At 52.2% G+C, this 26100-nt stretch overlaps 1 protein-coding gene across 6 annotated transcripts in view; it reads right to left on the bottom strand.

Annotated features, from left to right (window-relative positions):
- Acsbg1 (acyl-CoA synthetase bubblegum family member 1) overlaps positions 1-25549 on the bottom strand; it is a 50642-nt gene extending 25093 nt beyond the window's left edge. Inside the window, exons 1-4 of one of the 6 annotated variants that reach the window (XM_074061881.1) lie at positions 14190-14312; positions 13421-13538; positions 10098-10196; positions 9121-9221 (exon numbers count right to left, since the gene is read on the bottom strand). In XM_074061881.1, coding sequence (XP_073917982.1) covers positions 9121-9221; positions 10098-10196; positions 13421-13470 — 250 coding nt within the window. In that variant the 5' untranslated portion in view covers positions 13471-13538; positions 14190-14312. Of the gene's footprint in view, positions 1-9120; positions 9222-10097; positions 10197-13420; positions 13539-14189; positions 14645-25307 lie in introns of those variants that run through there. The other 5 variants (XM_074061883.1, XM_074061879.1, XM_074061884.1 and 2 more) reach the window with 5 other exon arrangements.
- Between the last annotated feature and the right edge of the window lie 551 nt (positions 25550-26100).

The following is a 26100-nucleotide window of genomic DNA, read 5'->3' as shown; positions in this document are numbered from 1 at the left end:
CTGGGCAGAAAGCACGACCCTACCCCAAAATAATTAAAGCAAAAAGGACTGGGGCAGTGGTTCAAGTAATAGAGTGCTTGCCTAGCAATCACAAAGCCCTAAGTCCAGTACCACCAAAAAAATTAATAGTTTTTATTTGAATATTTAGATATTTAAAAAATTATGTGTTGCTGGGCACCAGTGGCTCATGTCTGTAATCCCAGCTACTCAAGAGGCAGAGGTCAGAAGGACTGTGATTTGAAGCCAGTCAGGACAAATAGTTTGCAAGACCCAATCTTGAAAATACCCAACACAAAAAGTGCTGGTGGAGTGGCTCAAGTGGTTGAGTGCCTGCTTAGCACGTGTGAGGCCCTGTGTTCAAATCCCTGTACAACCAAAAAAAGAAAAATTATGTGGAACAAATCAAACACAGCCACTAGCCAAATGGTCCATCTTTGGTGACATATGTGACCGTTCCCAGCTTTCAGCCCTTGTTCTAGGCTTTTCAGAAGCTGGATTTCTAGAAGTAGGATTACTGGATCAGAAGAGATAAGTATTTTAAAAATTGCTCTTGGTACTGGGAATTGAACACAGGGCCTTGTGCATGCCAAGTTTGGGCTCCTATGTTGACCTATTGCTCCAGTCATATTTAAAATGTTGACAGCTCAAGTGACAGAGCACCTGCCTAGCAAGCTCAAGGCCCTGAGTTCAAGCCCCGGGACCACCCATGAAAAAGTTTAAATGGATATTTCAAGGCAGAGGTCGTCATTTAATCTCACCCCTTTCATTAACCATATGGCCCTGATTTAGCTCCTGGTGCCTGTGTTTTAGCATGGAATCACTTCACCTTTGTCTTGGAAGGAGGAAAGAAGGAATGAGAAGAAAGAGAAGGAGTTGGTGTTGGTCTTCAACCTCAGCCTCCTCTTAGCCCTGCTATGTCATAATGGAAACCAGAGCTCTGGTCCCTGGAGGACTCTGCCAGGCTCCCTGGCCTGGCCTTCAGCTGAGCTGAAGGACCTGTCTGAGCCCCTAGACCAGCCAGAAGAGAGCTGGTGGAGGGGCCTGCCCCTCCCCTCGCCGAGGCCGAGCATCCTTCCCATGAAGGCGTTTCTATGGACACGGCTCCTTCTACCTAGCCCCTGCATGTGCCAGATGGTCTGTGTGCTACCTTGTATACCCACGACAGTCCGTCTGTCACCTCCTAACTAAGACAGGCTAAGTGCTGGCAGGGCTGTGTGACTGACAGAAGTGTGCCCCAGAGCCACATCCGCCCTGCTGTCTTCATACACTGTGGCTCGTGGATGGCCCTGAGGTACCCCGACTCCCACATCTCCTTGGGGCGGGGACCATCATACATCCTGCCCATGTCCTGCATGGGGCCCAGCTGGGTGACTTTGGGCAGCCAAGGCCTCCAACCACTGGCCTTTTTCACGTTCCTCAGATTCCACAAACAACCTTTTGAAACCCGGATCCAACTGTTCAAAGGCCTTCAAGAGGCTGAGGCAGGAAGATCACGAGTTCCAGGCCAGCCTGGGCTGTTTGAGATCCTGTCTCAAAATAAATTGACAACAAAAAGCTTCCCTTGGCTCTCAGTGGCCACAGGGTGAGATCCACACCATGGCTTGCTCCAAAGGGGTTCACCTAGCTTTGCTAGACTTAACACCCCCTTCCTCGTAGCTAACCCGGCTACACCCAGGTAGCTCCTTCCTTCCTCAGTGCCTTACCATGCACTGTGACGCTGGCTGGAATGCCCTTTCTGTCATCACACAGCCACACTCAGTCTTGATGTCTTTTTTTTTTGTGGTACCCTCACACAGACACACTCTACAGCACTGCAAGGCCTCCAAGCCACCTCCTCACTGAAGATGACCAAGGGCTGAGTCATGGGTGGGTTTGGTCTCAGAGGTTGGTGACCTCGTCTCTGGGTCCTGACTACCAGCAGCAGCCTGGCTCAGAGCAGAGGCCAGTGGGTACCAGGGAAGAACAACTTGGTCTCCTTTCCATCCCTATCACAGGAGAGCTGGATTGAGTGACTATGTGTCAGTGGGACCCAGGCTCATCTTTCTTCACCTTACCACCCTTGCCCCTGACAATGGCCTGATGACAAGACAGGCTATGTGGCTGCCCAAGTGCAGAGAGAGAGAGATGGGCCCACAAAGCAGGACATGCCAGGATGAACCCCCACTTCTTATTCCATTTCTCTATGGTTGAAGTCTACAGAGTCTTCTCAGCCTCTGGTACCAGCTTTTGACTTGATAGTCAAAAGAAGGGAAGATAGGAGGCTGGATTGGTGGTAGACCATTGGCCTAGTAGATGTGAGGTCCTGGGTTCAATCCCCAGCAACACACACACACACACACACACAGGGAAGAAAGATGATTCTTCTACCCTGGGGTACCTCGTCCTCACCCCCTCGTGTCCATGGATTACCCCCGTGAGCCTCTGCCTCTTCCCACCTCCATCTCTGTGGGAGAAGCGGAACTCGGCATATTGAGTTAGCAGACCTGGACTCAGCTTTTAGCTGTCAGCGAGGTGTGCCAGTTGCAGGGCAGAGCAATCAATCACATGGGGCTGGCAGGGTGGCGCAAGTGTAGAGTGCCTGCCTGAACCTTGGACAGTGGTCCTGCCACCCTGACCACATGTATGTGACCAGAGCTTCAAGCCCTGGCCACAGGCCTGTGAGGTTGCTGCCAGGGACCCAGTCCAGCAGGAATGTTCCACGGAGGCTCCATGGAGGGGAGACTGAGCCTTTCCTTTGCAGAGTCTGGATGTGACTTGCAGAGATCAAGCTGACATAATGAGGTGTAGAAGCCGGGAGAGAGTCAGAGTAGAGAGGGGTGGAGAGAAGCAAGGTGACAGCAGCCGGGAAGAGAGCTGAGCTGGGTCCATGGACCCAAGCAGGTCCGCTTCTTCCCAGTCCATGATGCCTTCTTTCTAAGTCTCTTTTCTTCCCTACCTTCACGATAACTCCTGTCTCCCATCTGAACCCACCTGCCAACCTCCCTACCTCCCTGGGATTGCTCCTGAAAGCAAAGACACAGTCAGGCAAGCAGATGGGAAGGGGATGGTGCAAGAAATAATGCATCTCCAAAGGCATGGAAAGAGTGTCCTTGGAGCCAGCCAGGGTGCTTTTGAGAGGTTACACAAGGTAAGCAATCAGAGCCAAACACAGCAAGAATGTGGAGGGGCTGTTCACAGCTGTGTTCACAGCCCCAGTGTGCCATGGGGGACTGGTGAAATTCGTTGTGGTAGGGCTGTATCAGGGACTCCCATGCAGCCATTATAATAAGACATTAAAAGAATACTTAATGACATGAGTGAATGTTCACAGTATAGCACCAAGTGAAAAAAGGAGCAAATAAAAGTGTGCATAAAATGTGTCGATAAAATGTGTAGACAAAAGTGAAAGAACCTGTATCAACAATGCTTTGTTGAAATTTCCACACATTGCAGTGCCCAAGACAGCACTCTCCAACCTTTTTATACTGTTTTTTTTGTTTTGTTTTGTTTTTGGTTGTTGTTTTGTTTTTTGGTGGTACTGGGGTTTGAACTCAGGGTCTCACACTTGCTAGAGAGGCACTCTACCATTTGAGTCACTCCACCAGCTCTCTATCCTTTCTAAGTTAGATTCTGAGATTCTGGTGCAAGTGTTGGACTTGCAATAGGTGTTTGCCGAAAAAGAATACATAAAATGAAGCGTGGTGTCTCTTGCCCCCATGGGGAATAAGGCTGAGATCTCAGCCCAATGGCTCATCCTTGAGAAGGGGGACAGAGAGTATTTATGCGAGAAAGAGAAGGGAGGGAAGGGGGCAGAGAAGAAGGGGGGAGGAGGAGAAGGAGGAGGGGGAGAGGAGAAGGAGAAGAAGAAGAAAAAAAGGGGGAGAGAGAGGATAGACAAAAAGAGAGGAGAGACGGAGAAAGAGAGGAGAGATGGGAGAGAGAAAGAGAGAGAAAGATTTTTTCAGGAAAGGTGTGGATGAATAAAGTCACAGCAAGTCAGAAGCAGGAGCAGGGTTGGGACTCCATATTAGTTTGTGCTGGTATCTGCCTGTGTCCAGGGGCTGGGGTGCAGCTTAGGGGCCCATGGGCTATGGTGGGCTGCTCAGAACCAAGCAGGAGAGAAGTATCAGGAGCCAGCCCAGGTGTGTCACGGGCACCTCTCAGCCTACCTGTCTATTAGGGTACAGAGACTAAGGAAAGCAGGCTTGGCTGCCAGGCCTTAAAGCAGTCTCCATACCCCGCTCAAAGTTGAACAGCCATGTCTGAACTAAGATCAGCACTACAACAACAGCCAAGACCATAGCCAGGACCAGCAGAGGTCTCCATCACCCAGAGTTGACTCCAAAGGGAACCCACAATCAAATCAGCAGTGCAGCCGGAAGCCCAGCTGACTGGCAACCTGTGCCAACCTGTGCCAACCTTTGCCAACATCCCCAGTCCAGATCCCAGTTCCTGACTTGCCAAGAGCCAGGCGGCTGAGCTCAGGGGTGGGCTCTCCCCAGCCCAGCTCCCACTTTCTGCCAACCCCCTCTTCCTCCTACTCCCTCTCAGGTTACCACTCATCTTGGCCTGACCCTGGCCCAGGGCTTATCAATCCTCCCATTGTGTTGGGGGTGACTGGGCAGACTGGGAGCTCTGTTCGCTGGGGTTCTGGAATTAAAGTGTCTGAACAGCATAGGAAGTCAGTAAATTTGCTGGGAAGAAGAAAAGCACCACTGCAGTGGGGTGGGGTTGGGGTTGGGGCTGGGAGTGTTTCCTGTAGTCTGTGGGAATGGCAGCCCTAGGAGAGAAGCGTGTTGTGTGGATGGGGGAATACACTGGAACTTTTGAGTCTGGGACAGATCTCTCTCCAAGAGAAAGACCAGAGCTCCTCCCACCATGGCTAGTTTGGATTCAGCCCTAGGACCCCTGTCCCTGCACTGAGAGCCTCTGGTGCCTGGTCAGTCCCATGTGGGGTACTCTTGGGGATACAGAAGAGGAAGAGGTGGGTCAGGGAAGTGGTTCAAGTGGTAGAGCACTTGCCTAGCACGTGTGAGGCCCTGGGTTTAATGTCAAAGAATTAAAAAGGCAGAAGAGGGCTTTGGCCTCAGGGTATGAAAAGAGATAAGGCCAAGGCCAGGACCTTGGCAGAGAAGTCCAGAACACCATGACCAGGGATGGTGATTTTGTTCCTCTGCCTGGGAGGAGAGGCCCCCTGCAGCTGCCAGCCCACTCTAGCCTTCTTGCCAGAGGACCAAAAGGTCTGGGTTTGGGCCAAGATAGCCCTGGGCCTCAGTTTCCCCATCTGAATTACAATGAGTGTGGACAATGTGACCTCTAAGAGCCGCTGCTGGTCACTGTCCTAGCTCTTGTAGCCAGACCCCAAGATTCCATCTATCCAGACCACACCTGTCCATGTGATCAGGAGATGCACAGCACAGGAGACCTTGGGGTGTCCACCTGCTGGAGAGGCGAGAGGCCAAGCAAGAGATGTGCCCCCACAGCTGGCCTGCACAGGAGGGTCCTGTGAGAGGACAGTGGGAGTGGGCAATGTCAAGCAGCACCTGAAGAATGTCCAGCAGGCACTGGGTGGGCACCTTGACCCCTGTGAAGAGGTTTCTCCAAGGACTCCAGCTGGCAGGGCCAGGGTTACTGCCCGTTCCCATTTTACAAGTGAGGAAGCACCTACTCACTTTATCTGACCTCCGGTAAGCCCTTCCTACTCTCCCTAGCCCCACCCCACAGCAGCTGAAGTGACAGCAGGTCCCCTGCCTCTTCCCAGGGCCCTTCCTGGTCCCCAAGTTCATTCTGTGAACTCTGAGGACAAGGATTAGTATCCTGCTCCCTTCTGGCTCCCCAACTTGTAGCTCCAGCCAGAAAACCCACTTACACCCTTGGGACATTGGGAAGGACATAGAATCCCATGGGCCCCCAAGGGCCTCCCTGGGCTGGAGACAAGCTAGGCTGAGGGCCTCCCTTCTCAGTCTTCAGTTCTATGCTCTCCAGTGGCTGTGGGAGTTTACCAGGGAGAATGGGGGTAGAGAGGTGGCCCTGGTCAGCACCTCCACCAGCTTTGTTCCTGGCAGCTACTTTCCCTGGGTTTCAGCTGGGATTCATGCTCAACCTAGACAGAGCTAGAAAGAAATATGTCTCAGGGCCAAGCACAAAACTGCCTTTGTGTGAAGGTCAGATTCCAGCACCTCTGAGGCCTGGCTTGGTGGGGCTGCTCCCTTGGGAGGACAGCCTGAGACCAGAGTGTGGGACCCTAAATATTCTGGGGAACTCAAGTAGACCAGGGAACCTCTGAGAGTTCCAGGGTGAATTCTGACATCTCAGAGGGGCTTCCAGCTCTGCAGCTAGGCAGAAAGGAGGCCAGGGCTGTCCACACTGTATCAATGAAATCTAGGTCCCAAAGGGACAGAATGTCCAGTTAAGAGTTCTACCTCTAGTAAGCTGTGTGATTCAAGGAAAAGCACTGCTGGGCATGGTTGTGCCTGCCTATAATCCCAGCACTCAGGAAGCAGGGGAGGAGTATCATGAGTTCGAGGCCAGCCTGGACTACATAGCGCTACCCAGTCTCAAACAAACAAAATGAGTTCTCTTCTTTGAGCTCTGTTTTCTTTCTCACATGGAAATGATAAATATGCATTCCTTACTGTTGCTATGGAGAAGATAAAATGAAAGAATACCAGAAAATTCTTTAGCACAGGGCCCAGCCCATGGCAACTGTTCAATGAAAGTTTGCTTTACTTAGGAAGAGGCTGCTGGGGCGGTGGAGGGGGGCAAGGTCAGAAGGGCTTTTTCCCCTCTCCTAATCCCACCAACGCCCCTCCACAAGTCTGTCATTAGTTGTCTTTTCTCAATATTGCAAAAGCGTTTTGTCAAAGGACAGTTGTGAGACCTGTCCCAACCTGTGATTCCACCCACGCCCTTGAGATAAAGGATTTGAACCTGAGCCCAAGGCCTGGCAACCTTGGGCACCAGCCAGTCTATATCTGCTTTTTTTTTTTTTTTTGGTGGTACTGGGATTTGAACTCAGGGCCTCACGTTTGCTAGGCAGGTGCTCTACCACTTGAGCCACTCCACCAGCCCACCACGTTGCCTCTGGATCTCTAGGCAGCTCCACCCCCGAGCCTCCCCTGCCTGAATGGGGGTCCTGCAGAGTGTGAGCCTGCTCAGCCATGCCCAGGGAAGCACCTGGGGTTCCTTGGGGACCTCTGCTCTGGGTATCTGCTGACAGTCATCGTGCCAAGAGGTCCTTCCCAGACTGTCCCTTCCTCTTATCACCACCCCAGAGGGAGCACAAGGACCTGAGGACAGCTACTCGCCATCCTCATGAGGCACCCAGTTCCCACAGAGCAGAGCCCTCTCTGGCCTTCCATTAACTCCTGTGTCCCCTGCACCAGCTCCAGTCCCTCCAGCAGCAAACCTGCTTGGGATTCTTTACCCCACCTCCTCCCCACTGTGGGACTGGAGGGCAGCACTGAGGATTAAGCACCTGGGACTTCCAGGCTTCAGTCTTCATTGCCACCTTGGCTCCCTTCCAGTCCCTTACATCAGTGCCACCATATATGCCTAGGACATCCCTGAGCCCAGGGCGTTGCTGGGCCCAGGCCCTCTGATTCTCACAATGGCTCTTCAAGTGTACCGGGTTATAGGGAATTTGAGGTGAGGGAGCAAGTTGAGGGGTGTGCTTTAGGTACCCAGCAGGTCAGTGGGGGGGTGCCCCAGTTCCTGGGAAGATGACGAGGCAGGCTACCTGAGCCTTGCTGGCTCTGCTCCTGGCTTTCTCAAACCATTCTAAGAAACCAGGGGTCCTCTCTGTGACCCAGCTCCTTCTTCTTTACCTCTGAGCAGGGTTGTGATAGCTAGCATCCACCCCTGTAAAGCCACCCCAGCCCTCAGGCCAGACCCCTGTCTAGGCACCCGAGACACAGCCTTGTCTGATGGCAGCAGCAGACTACCTGGTGAGAGGACTGGCATTTGGTCTCCAAAGAGTCAAACAGCTTGAAGAACATAATTGCTCAGAACCATGGCCAAGGTCCTTTATGCCTCAGTTTCCCCACTGAACAGGGGTATAGCGACTGCTGCCCTACCTCCTCTCTCTCACCCAAGACAATGCTTGTGACAAAGCAGAGAAGTCCTGGCCCTGTCCTAGCCCCAGGAAAGCCCCACAAAAAGGAACCCCAATGAAAGAGAACTCAGAAAAGGCCTGGTGCCCCTCCTCCACTGCCCCCTAGTCCTGGTCTCATCACCCTGTGGTTTAGAGACACCCAGAAATGGGCCCGCTTGCCCAGCTGGTCTCACTTCACCCACTATCACCCACAGCCCGGAACCCACAGGCACACCCTAGCAGAAGGCCATCCACAGAACAGACGGTCAGTTCAAACACGACCACCCACAGCAGTCCAGCAAGCCACCAACCAGCAAATCCTCAAACATCCAGGAGCAGGGTGTCCTGCCCTGGTTCTTGACCCTGCTCTGGGGAGGAGCCTGCAGCTGGGATGTCACAGCTGGGAAGACCAACAACGCCATGCTCCCCCTGAGAGGTTACCCAGTCCAGGGACAGTTAGGTCCCAAGGACAGCACAGACGGCAGTGACCCTCAGCTGGGCACCTCCTGCTTCTTTCTTTAAAATAAGGAATGTTCTTGTTGTTACAATATTGTTGTGGAGCTGATAAAATTAAACAAAAGCTGTATTATTGCTATTATCATTCCGATAACTTTTCTGGGTGACAGCTCTGCCTTCCTTGAGGCACCTTTATCTGAGGGGGAGGTCACCAGAAGAGCATGTGATTTTCTTCCCTGCACCCATCTGCCTGTCCTTGTCCCCAGTTAACCAGGCCAAAAGTTGCACGTCAAGTCTCTGCTCATCTGGGCCTCCTGTCTCTCAGCAACCAGACCTGACAACCATACAGGCCTGGTGGGAGGAAGGCCCAGCACCTCCCCATTCCTAGCCTCCTCCCTGAAGGATTTTGCCTATGCCTATGTCACACCCGACCAAGATGGCAGCTGGGGTGACCATGAGCAAAGAGCTTGTGGGATCCCTGGGATGTGACTGTAGCAAGATTTGTACCCACTTTCCCCAGAGTTCTGAGCGTGGCTCCCACAGCCCCTTCCAACAACCCCAGCACTGCTCCAGCCTCCGCCCCAGCCTCTCACCTGGATAATCCAACCCGGCATCCTTAGCCTTCTTTGGGGCTGAGAGCTCGAGACCGTGGCTTAGGGACTCTTTGGAGAGTGTCTGCCCAGTAGTCAGGGAGCTGGTGGGGGATGGGAGGAAACATTGGTTAGATACATGGTGCCTGGCCTGGACTCCAGGACCCTGGCCCAGCACACACCTCAGCACCCCAGGTGACACTGGCATCTCTATCTCCTGCAGACTCCCAAGGGCATCCACAGGGGACCCCAAGGGGGGAAGGCAGGGGCCAAGACCTCAGTTTTTGCAGGAAGTAACTTCCCTACCCGCTGCCCTAGCATCCTCTGCAGGCTCTAAGGGCTCCCTGGAAAAGAAATGAGGTGCTGCTGTGCTCTGACTTGCTGTGTGAATCTGAGCAAGTTCCTCGTCTCTCTAATTCTCAGTGTCCCCATCTGGACAAGGAAGGGTTAGGATCTGGCATTACAGGACCCTGACCCCCATTCCAGTAGAGTATAGGTTTTGTGGTTGGAAGTCACCATAGCAACAGCAGAGCTGCTATAGGATGGCAAGGGAGGGAGGAGTGGGGCTCAGTACCTTCTACCTTCACCCTGGCCCAAATCCCTCTCGCCTCCCAGTCTGGGGAACCTGGGTTTTATCCAGAGTCTCTATTCTCAGGCAGCCCAGCCCAGGGCTGCTGGACTTCCACCATCATCCCAGCCTCACGTGCCCTCAGCACCATCTCAACCTCCTGGGTTGATGAGCAGGTAATTCCAACACACACCTTCGGACTGCAGAGGCTGCAGGGTTGCCCAACTCCAGGGGCCCAGTACACAGTCATCAGCAATGTAAACAGAGCCCACTGGAATTGTGCAGTGGACAACCTGTGTGGCTGGTCATGGCAGCCCTGAGGGGGTAACCCTGGCTCCAGGGAGCCCCATTTGTCTGTCAGGGTGGGGTTAACCCCATCCCTGCCCAGTTCCCAGGAAGCTGGGCCAATTACCTGCTTCGTACATTCGGCCTTACTCCTTGCTGGTACTGCAAGTTCAAGCTAAGTTTTCCAACACACCCAGGCCCACCGGGCAGGCATCTGTTTAAGAACCTGAGTTAGGTTTTAGAGCAAAAGACAGCAAGAGGTTATGAAGGGAGGCCAGGGGTAGGGGACGAGAGGGAAGGGGAGGAGGGGAGGGCTGAGCTGGCTCCCTTCTTGGGAATGATGTAAGCAAGGTCATGGCTGAGGGACTGGAACAGACCTCCTGTTGCTATGGCAACTTGCTCCAGGCAGGAGGACAGGGTGACAAAGGATGCTCTGGGTGAGCCTGCTGGGCTGGAGAGGGAAGTGGAGTTCTCAGCTCCCCTCCCCCCATGAAGCTGGCTGGCTCTGGAGCATTGGGTAGTCAGGTAGAAGATGCCCCCCCACTTGGGGACAAAAAATGATTGTCATGTTACCAAACAGCCCCTGAACTCTAGGTGAATGAAGGGACAGTACAAAAGTAGGCTCTGGGTCCCACACCTTGATATCCTTATTCTGTCTCAGCCTGTGGCCTCAAAAGATAGGGCAGGCCCCAGGGTGAATGAACCCTGTGCTCAGAGCAGATAGGCCTCTGAAATCCCAGGTTGGAGAACCACTCTTAAATTAACCCGGCTGTAATCTCCAGCATCTTAACTGTGCCTCACAAACAGGTCTTTTTCTGAGTCCTCACCATTAAAGTTGCAGATAGCATTCCCCCCACCTAATTAAATTTGTGTGAACTGGTTTTGGTTTTAAAACAGGTGCAAGGAGTAAATGAAAAGACAGCCACCCGGAGGAAGCTGAGTGACAAGCTACTTAGCCTGACTAGAGGCTTATTTACAGGGGAAGAGGCCTGCTAGGACCCCCCCTGTGGGGCCACATCACAGGAGAAATCTCTTTCTGTTCTTTTTTTTTTTTTTTTTTGCTGGGACTGGGGTTTGAACTCAGGACTTCCTGCTTACGAAGCAGGTGCTCTACTGCTTAAATCACATCTCCAGTTCATTTTGCACTGGTTATTTTGGAGATGGGGGTCTCATGAAATATTTGTCCAGACTGGCCTCGAACCTCCCAATCTCAGCCTTCCAAGTAGCTAGGATTACAGGCGTAAGCCACCCGCCCTGGCTCTCTTTCTGTTCTTATTCATCAACCCCGTTCTGTCTTCTCTCCCTCCAGGGAGAGGGTTCACCCTGGTTCACCTCCAGGACTTGTGTGACAGGGACACATCACTTACTCTTCCAGTTGGCCTACGAAGGGTGTTAATTCAACCCTATGTCCTGTACTTAAAGAATTTGGAGTATGTGATTAAGAGGAAGCGCAAACCTAATTTTCCACCCAAATCAGGTTTGCTCTTTCCCTTTGAAATTGAGCCCTTTATGGCGAATTAGCATGCACTAAGTCTCCTTCTACCCTTTTCCTGCTCACTTGGGGTTCCAGCCAGTGACAGATTTCTTCGCCTGGCTTGTCACACAGAAGTGGGCCAAACTGCCTTGTAGCTAGCACCATCCACGCCTTGGCTGTCTCACACATTGGCTTCCTTGCTGGCAAAGGCTGTTCTTTCAGTTTTTTATCCTCTCCTACATCCGCAGTAGTCACTCTTGTCACTGTCAGCATGCTGGTTTCTAGTCACTCCTCTCCTTCCCACTCTTGCCGTTTCATTTTGTAGAATAGGAAACAAGACCACCACGCTTGTTAGAAGGGGAGGTTAAATCAGAGGAGATGTTCTGAAATGGGACCGTTCATGTTTTCTCAAAACCTTTCTCTGTTTTGACCTCTCAAAAGCATTTGGTGGGGGCGGGCAAATTGGCACACACCTTTAATCCCAGCACTTGGGAGGCTGAAGCAGGAGGATAGAGAATTCCAGGCCAGCCTAGGCTACACAGTGAGACTCTGTCTCAAAAAAAAAAAAAGTTTTTGAGGACAATGGGTAGTGGTAGAGTGTGCTTGCCTAGAGCACACAGGGCTCTGGCTCACCCCCAGCTTCTGCTTCTCTGCCATTTCCAGAAGGACAGGTAACAGGTAAATGACCCAGCTGTCTGGTTGCCTGAGGAAGGTGACTAACATTTTATTCCTGTCGTTCTGGAAAATTACACTCCTGTTGGAAGGTAAAGCTCCTGAAGTGGCCAATGTCCTTGGCCCAGAGGAGGAAGTTCACCTCTAGTAATAAAGAGACAACAAGGGCAGGAGGTGTGGCTCAAGTGGTAGAGCCGCCCTGGGTTCAATCCCCAGGTCCGCAAAATGAAAATGACAATAATGGTGGGAGAGGGGCCTTGGGGAGGCTGACTTGCTGTCTGTGTTTTGGATTCTTAGGAGGAAAGGGAGAAAGCAGCAACTTTCACCTTGATGAGGACAAAGACCTCCCAAAAGCACTGTCACTATAAACACCTCTCTTGTTTGTTTCTTTCACAGAAACAAACAAACCTAACTTCTTTGGCGCCTCCCTGGTGAGCAAGAAAGCAAAGCATGTTGGAGTAATTGCGTTTGCCATCTGTGATTGATGTGGGGAAAGGGCAATGTGGGAGGACCTGAGCTCTGCCTTCTCCCCAACCATCTCTCCAGATCTCCTTATGCCTTCTCGCCAACAGAGCCAACGGGAACAACTCGAACTCGGGTCCAAAGCCTCTCTGGCCTCCTTCAACCTCCTCCACCAGGAAACCCTCCTAGATTTCCCCAACACCTCTCAGGCAGCTTTGGACTCTGAAAGCCACACATGGCTTGGAACATTCCTGGAGAGCAGGGATTACCCCTGATTCAGCTCTGTCCTCCGGTCATGAGCACTCACTCACTGTTGGAGCTTAGTAAATGTTGTTTGGACCTTTGCCTCCAATTGTCATTCTGTGTGTAACGCACAAACCCCACATGGATGAGGATTATCACCTGGATGTTCCTGCTACCCCTTCTTCCCATTCAACCCTCAGCAGGGGTATTCAGCAGGTGCTTAATGAATGTTTTCTTCAAACAGCCTATCAATGAAGTTCACAAAGTCCATCTGCCTGCCAGGATTCAACTCACTTTACTAGCTGTGTGACCGAGGTCAGTCACTGCACATCTCTGAGCTGTGACATCTACCTGCATCCTAGGCTGCCGTGAGGAGAGGGAGGTTTAGGAAGAGTGTTTTGTGCAAACTCAGCTCTCATGGTTATCACAGGTGGGCTCTCGTGGATCTTTTGAGGAGTAATAAGACTCTGGTGAGATTGGGAGTCAGTGGGGTGAAAAAAAAAAAACCCAAACCCAAGTCAGGGGGCCAGGTGCTGTGCTGAGTACTCCCCCAGGAGACGGGGCAGGTAGCAGGAGAAAGGCAGGACCCTTGTTCTTACACTGTCCTCAGGATGGAGCTGGCTGCCCTGAGCAGAAGCACCTCTGGCATGGTCCCTGTGGGGCGACTGCACTTGGAGAGCCAGAGGGCGTGTCACAGTGTCCCGCAGGGGGACCACCCTGCAACAGAGACACACCGTGAGTCACCCGAGCCAGGGGCCCCTGCCGTCCTTTCTGGGCGTGACTCCCTGTTCCCGGGCCAGGCACCTGACTGCAATTTACTGTCCCTTGGATCAAATCAAACAGCGCACGCTTTGCGGGAGGTGGGGCTGCCTTGGGGCTCTGGTCTCTCTATCCCCACAGTCAATCGCTCGCCGGGACCAGCAAATAAGTCACATTTCTAGGACTCCTGCTTTGCAAAGACCCATGATCCCTGTACCGGTAACCTCCCTGGTGTACTTGACCTTTTCACCTCTCTCTCCTTAAGGCCAAGGGGAGAACCTGGCTCCCAGAAGCCAGAGAAGGATCTCACTGGAAGATGGTGCCTAGGTAGCTCCCCTTATCCTAAAAAACCCCAAATAGAAAGCAGTGGCTCCTCCAGATCCCCCAGTCCTGGCCCCCCAGGCCAGCTCCCAGCCCCTAACAATAGCAGCAGGCCCTCCCTGGCCTCCCCACTATCTTGCAAGGTGGACCCCAAGCTCTGCCCTTGATTACTTTAGGTCTGCCCAAAGATCAAGCTCTGCTGCTCTCCCCTGTCCTGGCTCCTTGCCCACAGACCCCAAGGAGCGCCCAAGGCAGAGGTGGGTCCACCACCCAGTGCACCCTGCTCACCTTCCTCCTCCTTGCAGCTGGCAGGCGAAGGGCTCAGCACCCCCCTTGTTCCTGCAGCTAAGGCATGGTGAACTGGGAGCCGCCTGCCGCAGTGCCCAGGTTCTGGGTGATGAGGCACTGGGCTGGGCATGAGTGAGTGGGGACCCGCCCCAGCTTGCCCTGGGGCTGCCGGTGAGGTGTGGCTCCAGACACCTCTGACCCACATGGCACAGGTCCCAGCTGCCCACCTGGGTGACTCTTACATAACAGGGGCGGGAAGCAGGACAGGGACCTGCAGGTGCAGGCAGGAGAGGCAATTTGTTGGCTGGTATCCTCAACAGAGCCTCGGGAGGATTTGTTCCTGCTGCTGGGCGCTCCACCTGTGAGCCAGCCCTGGGCCCCTGGGGCTGGGCCGGAAGTGTGACTTGTTTGGGGTGTGTGTGGGTGTGTGTTGGTGCCATTTTAATTTTTCCTTACTAAGAACACATACCATGTCAACTGTGTTAGTAACTTGTCTTCAGGGTCTTGTAATGTAGGTTTTATTATTCGACCTATTTTCCAGATGAAGCAATGGAGGTTCAGAGAGCTCTAGACTTGCCAGCAGGAGGCAGGGCTGGCGTTTTATTTTATTTATTTTTTTGCAGTACTGGGGTTTGAACTTAGAGCCCAGGTAGTAATTCTACCACGGGAGTCACACAACCTCAACCCTTTTTGCTTTAGTTATATTTTAGAAATGGCCCCAACCTTTTTGCCTGGACCAGCCTGGGACCACTCTCCTCCTACCTCTGCCCCCTAGTGAACCACCACACCCAGCTTCCTTGGTGAGATGGGGTCTTGGTAACTCTTTGCCAGGGCCAGCCTCAAATCTCAATCCTTCTGATCTCTACCCCCAGAGTAGCTGGGATCACAGGTGTGTACCACCACAACCTACCCAAAGCATTTTAAACCTAAGCCTCCACATCTGGGTCTGAAGCCACGATACCAGGCACACTAGGCTTACCCATTATTTGCATTATAAAACACAGTGAACCGCTCTATCCTGACCCAGGCTCTGAAGAGCCTCTATCCATGGTAACCAAGGTTCCTGTGCCTTGCCCTTGGCCCCTCTAGCATCCTCCATTCCCTGTGGAGCCCTTTCCCCCTCATCCTGTGTCTCTCCTCCCCCACTCACACCAGGGTTCCCTGGGGGCCATCCCCAGGGCTTAGCTCCTGGACCCCTTGAGGAGATCACCAATCTTGTAATCTTTAATTATCACCTGCAAACTACAATCCAAATCCCAAATTACCTCTAGGGCTGAGTAGGGGTTGGATGAGGTGAGAACAGGACAGCCCAGCCAGTGGGTGTGTGTGGGAGGGAAGGGGGCGATATTTCAACCCCATTTCAAGGCTAAGGAGCAGGGGGCAGAGGCAGCAAGGGGTCAGCGGCTTGTTCGAAGGCTCTTGCCTGGCCAGATGGTCAATGACTACCCGATCGCTGATAGGTCAATGCCAGCACCCCAACTTGGAGAATTCTGCCCAATTCCAGTCCATAAAGGCCTCTTTCCCCAGTGGTCCCTGCCCCCTGCTGCCTCAGATGCCCTAGCCACAGCCCTCCAAAGCACTGGTCCTGAGCCCTTTGGGAAACTCCTAACAGCCCCTCGCCCATCTGCACCCAGAGGCTCTCTTGCTTCAGGTTCTCTGGGGCCTCAGAAGACCAAGCTGTATTAACAACACCAACCCTGCACAAAAGAAATCCAGACCTCTCCCCTGACCCAGACAGCTAAGATGCAACTGACTCCCAGCTCCTGGCGCGGGCTGAGCAGGGTGGTGAGAATGTGATTTGGCTCTTGAGGTAGGGACAGGCAGGAGAATGTCCCTACTTCAAGGTTAGCATGGGCCCATACCAAGATGCTCAGCGCCCTGGGTGTCTGGATGGCCCCTCTGAGTGTAGTTTCCAAATTGAAGAGGTTTTGGGGGGCTCAAAAACATGGAACCCCCTTTCCATGCCTTGGCAAAACCCACAGTGAGCCTGCCCCACACAGTCCTACTACTTCAGTGCCACCCACTCCTCTGAGAAGCCCCCCAGGAGGGACCCCAGCTGTCATGCCTCTTTCTGGAGTTGCCTGGCTGGTTCCCTTCCAAGGCACCTGGCATTTAGGGGCTGGCAGTTGCTTTTTAAAATGTAATTAATTATCTGCTAGGAAATAAATATTGATTAAGTTCTATTCCCAGAGTGGAAGTGATGTCCCCTGGTGGCTGACACCTTGGAGCATCCTACCATGGGTTTTGAACTAGCACCTCCCACATGCCATGGGGGTGGAGTGGAGGGGGGTGGGGGGAGCCAACTGGATGTGGCTTGGAGATGATGGTCACTGAGGGGTCCCCAGTCCCAGGCTTGGGGAAGGTGCAGTGAAGGTAAGGAGAGGAAGCAGGTAAGAGGCAAGGGACTGATTATTTCTTATGAGGTAATGAGGCAGTGAGGAGGCTGGCACAGGTGACAGACCCAGACCATCCAGTCTTGTCTTCCCAGCTCAAAGGGGGCCAAGCAGAGATCTGCTGGGTGTGTGGCCTCATCAGAAAGGATGAGGGTGGGGGTGGCTCATGCCTCTAATCCTAGCTAAGCAGGAGGCAGAGACCAGGAGAATCGAGGTTCGAAGCTAGCCCTGTGCAAATAGTTTGCAAGACCCTATCTCAAAGAAACCCATCACAAAAAAAAGGGCTGACAGACCAGCAGTAAAAGCACCTGCCTAGCAAGTGAGAGACACTAAGCCCAAACCCCAGTGCCTCCAAGATTAAAAAAAAAGATGAGGGTGGCTGTGCATGGTGGTTCATGCCTGCAATCCCAGCACTTGGGAGGCTGAGGCAGTAAGATTGAGAGTTTGAGGTCAGCCTGGGTTACACAGTAGGAACCTATCAAAAAAAAAAAGGAGAGAGAAGGGCGGGAGGGAGGGAGGGGGGAAGAAGGTAGTCTAAGTCGTATCTCCCAGGCCTATTCCCAGAAGGGACATTTTGCAGCAGGTGCCAGGGCCCTTGCCCCACGGAGGTAGCAGGAGTGTTTCCTGAGAAGCCTCACCCAGGAAGACTCATTCCCCAGCCTCCACCTTGGCGGGTGGGGCCTCCTGACAGCTCACTTGCACCCCAGCTGGCAGTGCCAACCCTCCTGGCAGTGAGCAACCCTCCCCAGCTGAATCCCACTGCTCCTGCAAGGAAAGAAATCGTCAGTCATCAGGTTCCTTTGCAGCACCCCAAAGGAGTGGGCAAGTCTGGTCAGACCCATGACCAAGTTCTCTGGGACACCAAAAGCTCTGAGTTTTAGCCCAGGCTTTGCCTGGGTCATGCGATGATTGATGACTGCTGTACCAATTAGCACAAGGCTATAAGGTTGCAGCCGGGCGCCGGTGGCTCACGCCTGTAATCCCAGCTACTCAGCAGGCAGAGGACAGCAGGATCGCAGTTCGAAGTTAGCTTGGGCAAATAGTTTGCGAGACCCTGTCTCAAAAATACCCAACACAAAAAAAGTGCTGGTGGAGTGGCTCAAGGTGTAGACCCTGATTTCAAACCTCAGTACGTAAAAGTAAGGGCCTTAAGGCTGGGTACTGCCAGGATGCCAGGCCTGAGGTGGGGAAAGTCAGTCAGAAATAACAACGGTGCTAGCCAGGAACTCACAGGTACTGGGTTAAGTGCTCCATGCACCTTGGTGCATGTGTGGATACATCCATCCTCACAACAGCCCAAGGAAGTTCTGTCACCGTCCTCACTGTGTAGATGAGGAAACTGACGTACGGATTGATGACTGACTTGCCCAAGATCTTCTGCAGAGCACAGTCAGATACGAACTTGGGTGGCTGGGCTCCAGGGCATGTGCCCTAACCAGCCCCCTATTCCGAGCCTCAGATCCATTGGGTGATTGGGGTGGGGCAGGACAGGGACGAGGATGAGGGAGGTGTAGATAGGGAAGTGTGTCAGGGTCCTCTAAAGCCCTGCTTCCAACCGTACATTACACCCTTCCCCAGTCAGCGTTTTGAAAAATGTCACACACATTAAATCCAGGACTGGGGATTGAACTCAGGGCCTTGTGCTTGCTGGGCGGGTCCTCTATCATCGGTCAATATTCCCAGCCCTTTTTGCTTTCATCTATTTTTCAGGTAAGATATCATACTTTTGCCTAGGTGGATCTCTAACCTGGATTCTCCTCCCTCTGCCTCCTGCATGACTGGGATTACAGACGTGAACCACTGTACCTAGCTGCCCAACCACCACACCTATTTAATTATTATTATTATTTTGGTGGCACTGGGGCTTGAACTCAGGGCCTCCCACTTGCTAACAGGCACTTTTTCACTTTTGAGCCACTCCACCAGCCCTTTTTTGTGTCGGGTATTTTCGAGATAGGGTTTCACAAACTATTTGCCCGGACTGGCCTTGAACTGTGATCCTCCTGATCTCTGCCTCCAGAGTTAAGCTATTTTCTTAAGTGGCATTGAGGATGCAGACAGATAACTGTCAACTGGTGGGTTTGATCATCACAGGAAAGGCAATCTGAGGCTTAGAGCTGACATAATTCCAGCCCCAAGAAAGACCTAGAAAGTGACTGTCTGTCATCGCTTGCCATTTTTATTTGGGGTACCATATGTATGACTGGGGACTCTCCTAGTCCTACTAGGGCCTCACTTATCCCATCTCAACAATGCGGCCGGGATGTGTGAGATGACCTCTAAGTCCTAGCTTCTTCTAGGGGGATGCAAGGAAGTCAGGGTGCTGCCTGCTCTTGAGGCTCCACATGACCCTCACGGTGTGGGGTGCAGGGGGCAGGGCCAGGCTTCATGTTGTGCCCGGCCGGGTGCTGGGACTGGTCCTGCTTGGAAGGAACCCAGGCTCTAAGGTGGAGGGTGAACCAGAGAGAGTCACCCCAGGCCCTGGGCCCATGGCAGGGCCTCCGACAGCTGGAATCTAATTTCTCTCTTGAGATCTTAATATCAGACCCCAAACTCTAAAGTTGATACAAGAAAGAGTAGGAAATACTCTGGAGTTAGTAGGTATAGGTAAGAACTTTCTCAATGAAACCCCAGCAGCACAGCAACTAAGAGATAGCATAGATAAATGGGACCTCATAAAACTAAAAAGCTTCTGTTCATCAAAAGAAATGGTCTCTAAACTGAAGAGAACACCCACAGAGTGGGAGAAAATATTTGCCAATTATACATCAGACAAAGGACTGATAACCAGAATATACAGGGAACTTAAAAAACTAAATTCTCCCAAAACTAATGAACCAATAAAGAAATGGGCATGTGAACTAAACAGAACTTTCTCAAAAGAAGAAATTCAAATGGCCAGAAAACACATGAAAAAATGCTCACCATCTCTAGCAATAAAGGAAATGCAAATTAAAACCACACTAAGATTCCACCTCACCCCTGTTAGAATAGCCATCATCAGCAACACCACCAACAACAGGTGTTGGCGAGGATGCGGGGAAAAAGGAACCCTCTTACCCTGTTGGTGGGAATGTAGACTAGTACAACCACTCTGGAAAAAAATTTGGAGGCTACTTAAAAAGCTGGACATCGATCTACCATTTGATCCAGCAATACCACTCTTGGGGATATACCCAAAAGACTGTTACCCCAGAGGCACCTGCACACCCATGTTTATTGCGGCACTATTCACAATAGCCAAGTTATGGAAACAGCCAAGATGCCCCACCACTGACGAATGGATTACGAAAATGTGGTATCTATACACAATGGAATTTTATGCAGCCATGAAGAAGAACGAAATGTTATCATTCGCTGGTAAATGGATGGAATTGGAGAACATCATCCTGAGTGAGGTTAGCCTGGCCCAAAAGACCAAAAATCGTATGTTCTCCCTCATATGTGGACATTAGATCAAGGGCAAACACAACAAGGGGACTGGACTATGAGCACATGATAAAAGCGAGAGCACACAAGGGAGGGGTGAGGATAGGTAAGACACCTAAAAAACTAGCTAGCATTTGTTGCCCTTAATGCAGAGAAACTAAAGCAGATACCTTAAAAGCAACTGAGGCCAATAGGAGAAGGGGACTAGGAACTAGAGAACAGGTGAGATCAAAAAGAATTAACCTAGAAGGTAACACCCACGCACAGGAAATCAATGTGAGTCAATGCCCTGTATAGCTATCCTTATCTCAACCAGCAAAACCCCTTGGTCCTTCCTATTATTGCTTATACTCTCTCTACAACAAAATTAGAGATAAGGGCAAAATAGTTTCTGCTGGGTATTGAGGGGGGGGAGCGGGAGGGGTGGAGTGGGTGGTAAGGGAGGGGGTGGGGGCAGGGGGGAGAAATGAACCAAGCCTTGTATGCACATATGAATAATAAAAGAAAAATGAAAAAAAAAAATTTCTCTCTTGAAAACCTGAGGCTTCACTCTTACTATTCCAGGCACCGTTCCAGTCGCTCTACAGGCATTGACTTGCTCAGGCATTTGAACAACCCACGAAGGAGTCACTGAATTATGATTTATGAATTCTGTTTTATGAGGAAAAGGAAGAATTAGACATGAAATAATCACCAAAGCTGTTGCAGCTTGGGGGCAGGCAGGGTTAAATCTGAGCAGTCCCAGACCAGACTTTTTTTTTTTTTTGGAGGTACTGGAATTTGAACTCAGGGCCTCACAATTGCTAGGCAGGTGCTCTACCACTTGAACCACTCCACCAGCCCAAGATGAGCTTGGTTTCAGATTGAAAACTGAAAAAAAATAGGACTGGTGGAGTGACTGAAGTGGTAGAGCACCTACCTCACAAATACAAACCCCAGTGCTGCCAAAAAAAAAGTGGAAAAAAAAGTGCGAGTGAATTTGCAAACAAAATAGAAATTATTTGATCCAAGGATTAGAGAGAAAAAGATTTTTTAATTGGACGGAGCAACACAATGTTGAAAAAAATTGAAGAAGAGCTAAATAAATGGAACGACAGCTCAGGAAAAACAAATTTAACATGACCTGGCGGTACACGCCTGTAATCCCAGCACTCAGGAGACTGAGGCAGGAGCATAGCGGTTCGAAGCCAGCCAGGGAAAGTAGTTCACAAGACCGCACCTCACAAAAAAGGGCTGGTGGAGTGGCTCAAGGTGTAGGCCCTGGGACCAGGCCGGGTTTGTACCGAGGGACTCTGGCTCCCTCCCTCCCTCCACCCCCAGCCCTTTCCTTTGTGCCTGAGTTCTGGACACCAGAACCTGGACTTCCTGTGCCTCTGATGGTCCTAGAGCTACCCTGTTCTCACTGGTCTCTAACCTTCTTGAATCCACAAGCTCCTTCCTACCTCAGGGCCTTTGCACAGGCCTCTCCCTACTTAGCTCTTCTCCTAACCAACTCCTGCTTATCTTTCAGGCCTCAGTTTATTATTATTTTTGGGGGTACTGGTGTTTGGGTTTACTAGGTAGATGCTCTACCACTTGAACCATGTCCCCAGCCTTTTTTGCTTTAGTTATTTTCTCCCCCATTTGGCTGAAGGACAAGCCTTGGACCACGATTATCCTTCTTACGCCTCTCATGTAGCTGGGATTATAACATAAGTCACCATGCCAGGTTGTTTATTGAAATGGGATCTCTTTAATTTTTTTTTTTTTTTTGCCTGGAGATGAATGTAGTCTTATGGATCCAAAGAGAGGAAAGAGAGTAGCCACGCAGCTCCATCCTGGGTGGTGGGAGGGAGAGGACTTTAGAACTGGAAGGCCTGAGGATTCTGTCTCTCGAAGGCCACCTGTGTCCTCTGCGAACACTGCCATTCTGGTGGCTCCTCTTCGAATGATCAGGGAGCTTGGAAAGCTCTGGCTGCACTATCCCCATCCTGGCCCTTAGGGGGCTCCTCCTTGCACCCCATGTTTGACCTGGGGTGAGTGGGGTCAGCTCAGAGCCTGATGTCCTTCCCTGAGCTAGGTAAGACCCTGGGGTGCCCATCTCCTGGCATCCTGCTTCCTGTCCACCCCACCTCCACTGCCAGATCCACCTCCCCAAAGCAGGTTCCCAGCTTCTGATGCCCCCACCCTCAAGGCCCCCCTCCACCTCCTGCTCCAGCCCAGGGGTCCCTAAGATGGCAGTGACAGCCTCTTTCTAGACCCGGGAGCAAGCTGGCCCGCCCTGTCCCATCTGCAGCCACTCCACGAACATGGGGCCCACCTGCCACCTCGGGGACCCACAGCTTTTCAGTCCCCTTCTCGGAGTGATAGAGGTGCTAATCCGATTAAGGTAAAATATATTAGTGTGTGAAATACCACGGTGAAAGCTCTTTGAAAATCAAGTGCACACTTTGAAAACCTAAAGGACAGAAAGTAAAAACAGGTCCTGTGGGGGCTGGGTACTGGTGGGAGGGGGCAGGGGGAGGGGTGAATATGGTCAATGTACTTAAGAAGTATTTGTGTGAAAATAAAATAATGGAATCTGAAATTGTTTTAAGAAGGGGGTGAGACATGATAAAGCGAGAGCACACAAGGGAGGGGTGAGGATAGGTAAGACACCTAAAAAACTAGCTAGCATTTGTTGCCCTCAACGCAGAGAAACTAAAGCAGATACCTTAAAAGTAACTGAGGCCAATAGGAGAAGGGGACCAGGAACTAGAGAAAAGGTTAGATCAAAAAGAATTAACCTAGAAGGTAACACCCACGCACAGGAAATCAATGTGAGTCAACGCCCTGTATAGCTATCCTTATCTCAACCAGCAAAACCCCTTGTTCCTTCCTATTATTGCTTATACTCTCTCTACAACAAAATTAGAAATAAGGGCAAAATAGTTTCTGCTGGGTATTGAGGGGGGGGAGAGGGAGGGCCGGAGTGGGTGGTGGGGGAGGGGGTGGGGGCAGGGGGCAGAAATGACCCAAGCCTTGTATGCACATATGAACAATAAAACAATAAAAATTTAATAAACAAAAAAAAAAAGAAGGGGTGAGGGATGAAGAAGAATGATGCAGGGCGTGAACCTAACGGAGGTACACTGTAAGCACAGGTGGAAGTGTCACATGAAACCTCCGTGTGACATAGTTAGAAAAAATACATAACACATGCTGACGCAGTTAGAAAAAAAATGTTAGGGCTCTCCAAAGACTTTCGTCCATAACTTTCCTCCCTCAGGCTCAGAGGGCTCTCAGGCGCCCCCCAGGCCCTGGACTGTCCCACAAGCAGGATGGGGAGCATGGTCTCCACCTCAGCTTCAAAGGCCACAGAACACAAAGAGCCCGAGCTGTCCACAGGGCCCCAGTTCTGGCCCAATGGCTTCTGCCTTTCCTAGCCCTGTCCTGGCCGCCTCCTTCCAGACGCCCACTCCTGTCCTTGACCCCACCCAGCACCCAGCATGAGGGACCAGCTGCCCCTGTGCAGCATGGGAAAGGAGGGGACAGATGTCCTTAGGCTCGCTTTTCCCCAGGAGCAGAGGGCAGGCCCGAGACACAGCCTTGCTGCCAGTGTTGGCCTGGAGGACAAGGAACAGAGGGGCACCGAAAAGCAGTTACAGCCATGGTCCCTGACTTCTGAAAATGTGTAACAAGGGTTCAACCATTCCTCATAGCTGCTTTGCAGGGCTGCCAGAGCAAGTTTACCTGCCCTGTTGACAGATGGGGAAACTGAGGCTCAGAGAGGACATCTTGCCCAGCATCACATCAGGAGCTGAGCTAGACTGGGACCCAGGCACACACGGGCCTTGCGGCCTCTGCTGACATTACTGCGGGGGTCGCCATGCCGTGGAGAGCAGCTTGGAGCTTTGGAGAACTTTCACACACAGCTCATGTCATTCACTCCACTCTCCCACAGGGCCGAGGGAGGCCGGGCCGCCTATGTCCATTTGCACAGAGGTGAGACTGAGGCTCAGAGAGGTTACATGACTTGCCCAAAGCCACTCAGGAAGAAGGACCTCCAGCCCTGGGTTCTCCTCTTCCTCCACTAGGGTCCCTGAACCTAGTCACCCTTCCACCATGGGGTCCTTCCCTGCACAGGCTGGGGCTTGGCCCAGGTTTGGTCACCTCCCCCAGTGGGATGTGCAAAGCAGGCCCAGGCCTCCTCCAGGGTGGAGAGGCCCCTGCCCGGCACCCAGAACCTCCTGCTGCTCTCCTTGCCATGGGCCTGAGACTGACTCCCTACCAACCCGTCCATGAAAGTCCAGAGACAATGATGGGTCCTAGTGAGGAGGTCGGGTCAGCTTCCCCCAGGGGCTCTGGCCTCTCTGTGTCCAGGATGGCCTCTTAGAGGCCTCGTGGGTGAGGTGCCCTTGCTTCTGGAAGGACAGGCGTATGCTTTGGCTCAGTGGGGTTCTCCAGAGGCCAGGGCAGGGCCAGGCCACCTGCACTTTGTGGGGCCTCTGTGTCTCTGAGGCGCCCTAACTCTCTTTCCAGCCTACCTTCCCTTCTCATAACCCCGTGGGATAACAGTGGTGGTGTTAGTCCAGCTCAAACAATGCCAGTTTCTCCCCGTTGACACAGGGCTCAGCCACTGGCCCTTATCCTGGCCTCCCCATCTAGCCTCCGGCCTTCCAGAGCTCGCTCACCCTGCTGGCTGGTTGGGGAGCACTGGGCCAGGACTGGGTCTCTCATCTTCTCAGGATTCCCTACTCCCAGTGGGGACCTGGGCCAGAGTGGATATTGGTGGGTGGGTGCCTGATAAAACTTATCTGCCTTTTTGATATCACGGACTAGTAGATTATACACAGTGGAAGGACTTTAGGAAAACTTCAGCCATTGTGCTCATGGGAAGTTGCAGCCCAGAGAGGGCTAGGAACTTGCCAAGGTCACACAGCAACCTGGAATGGAAACCACTGGCTGTTCCCTAAACTTGTCAATATTGACCCCACATGCCAGAGTCCCCTCAGGAAACAAGAAACATTTTTATAGACTGAAAAATTCTTTCTTCATGCAACTGCAGCCCCCAGCTCACACCCTGGGATGTGACTCATTGCTCAGTTGAGCCTCTCTTGGCCGCCAGGGGAGAAGACGCACTGACCACACTCCAAATGACCTGTCATTACCCTCTTAGAGATCCTCTAGACCCTTCCCTTCCTTTCCGAGGTGAAGAACGGAAACTCAGAGAGAGAGAGAGAGAGAGAGAGAAGTAGCTTGCTCAGGCTCACACACAGCACAGCAGAGTCTAGAACTTGACCCCAGGTTCAGCGTCCAGAGACCTGACTCGACTTACCTGGTTTCCAAGTTGTCCTGGGTGGTCCCCATGCTTGTGTCCTGAGGGGCCTCTCTGCTGTCCGGAATGCTGGGGTCCCTGGGGGGCGCGTAGCCAGCTCCAGAATGCTGCAGGCATCCACGGCAGAGAGCTGGGTCTCCCACGGCCAGAGGTTGCCCTTGAGTGGGCAGTGGGGGCGGGCCCGGGGCGGGGGCGGGTGGCGCCTGGAGTGACCCAAAGGGCCCCATTTCCTCCAAAAACTCCTGAGCAGGGGAGTTGCTCCGGACTAAAACTTTCCTTTTCTTGGTGGTTTTGTTTCACTCAGGCTGAGACGAATTTCAATGAAGTCAGCTTTCTTTCTGATGCAAATTGGCTTCCAGTTCTCCCAGGAGGTCTGGCCCGTGGGCTCAGGGCTGCTGGTCCCTAGAAAGCCTCCCCACGGCTTTAAAGGGCCACTTTGGAGCCCAAGGGACTTTCAGCACAAATCTAGACCCGGACTCTGAAGCGGATGCCGACCCCAGAGACTCCTGCAGCCTCAACTTGCTGTCAGCTGAATTTGACCTTGGGAGGATTCCACCTGCTGGGCCCACCAGTCCTGACCCTGTGCTGGAGACCCATACGTTCTGCTCTGAAGGAGCTGAGTCTGAGGACAGGAAAGTGACATTTGCAACACTAGGGACTGTTATATAGCTCATAGAGCTATTTGTCCTGAAGCAGACATGATAGAGGGGACCCAGGAATGGGACCATCCAGTACAAACACAAGCATGGATCTGCCCCGTTAGCTGGAGGAAGGAAAAGAGCTGATGGCTGGT

The sequence above is a fragment of the Castor canadensis genome, chromosome 19, assembly GCF_047511655.1.
Source record: "Castor canadensis chromosome 19, mCasCan1.hap1v2, whole genome shotgun sequence".
In the NCBI taxonomy this organism is placed as follows: domain Eukaryota; kingdom Metazoa; phylum Chordata; class Mammalia; order Rodentia; family Castoridae; genus Castor; species Castor canadensis.
The sequence above is the reverse complement of the archived record's forward strand: the minus strand, read 5'-3'. Positions and strand labels throughout refer to the sequence as shown.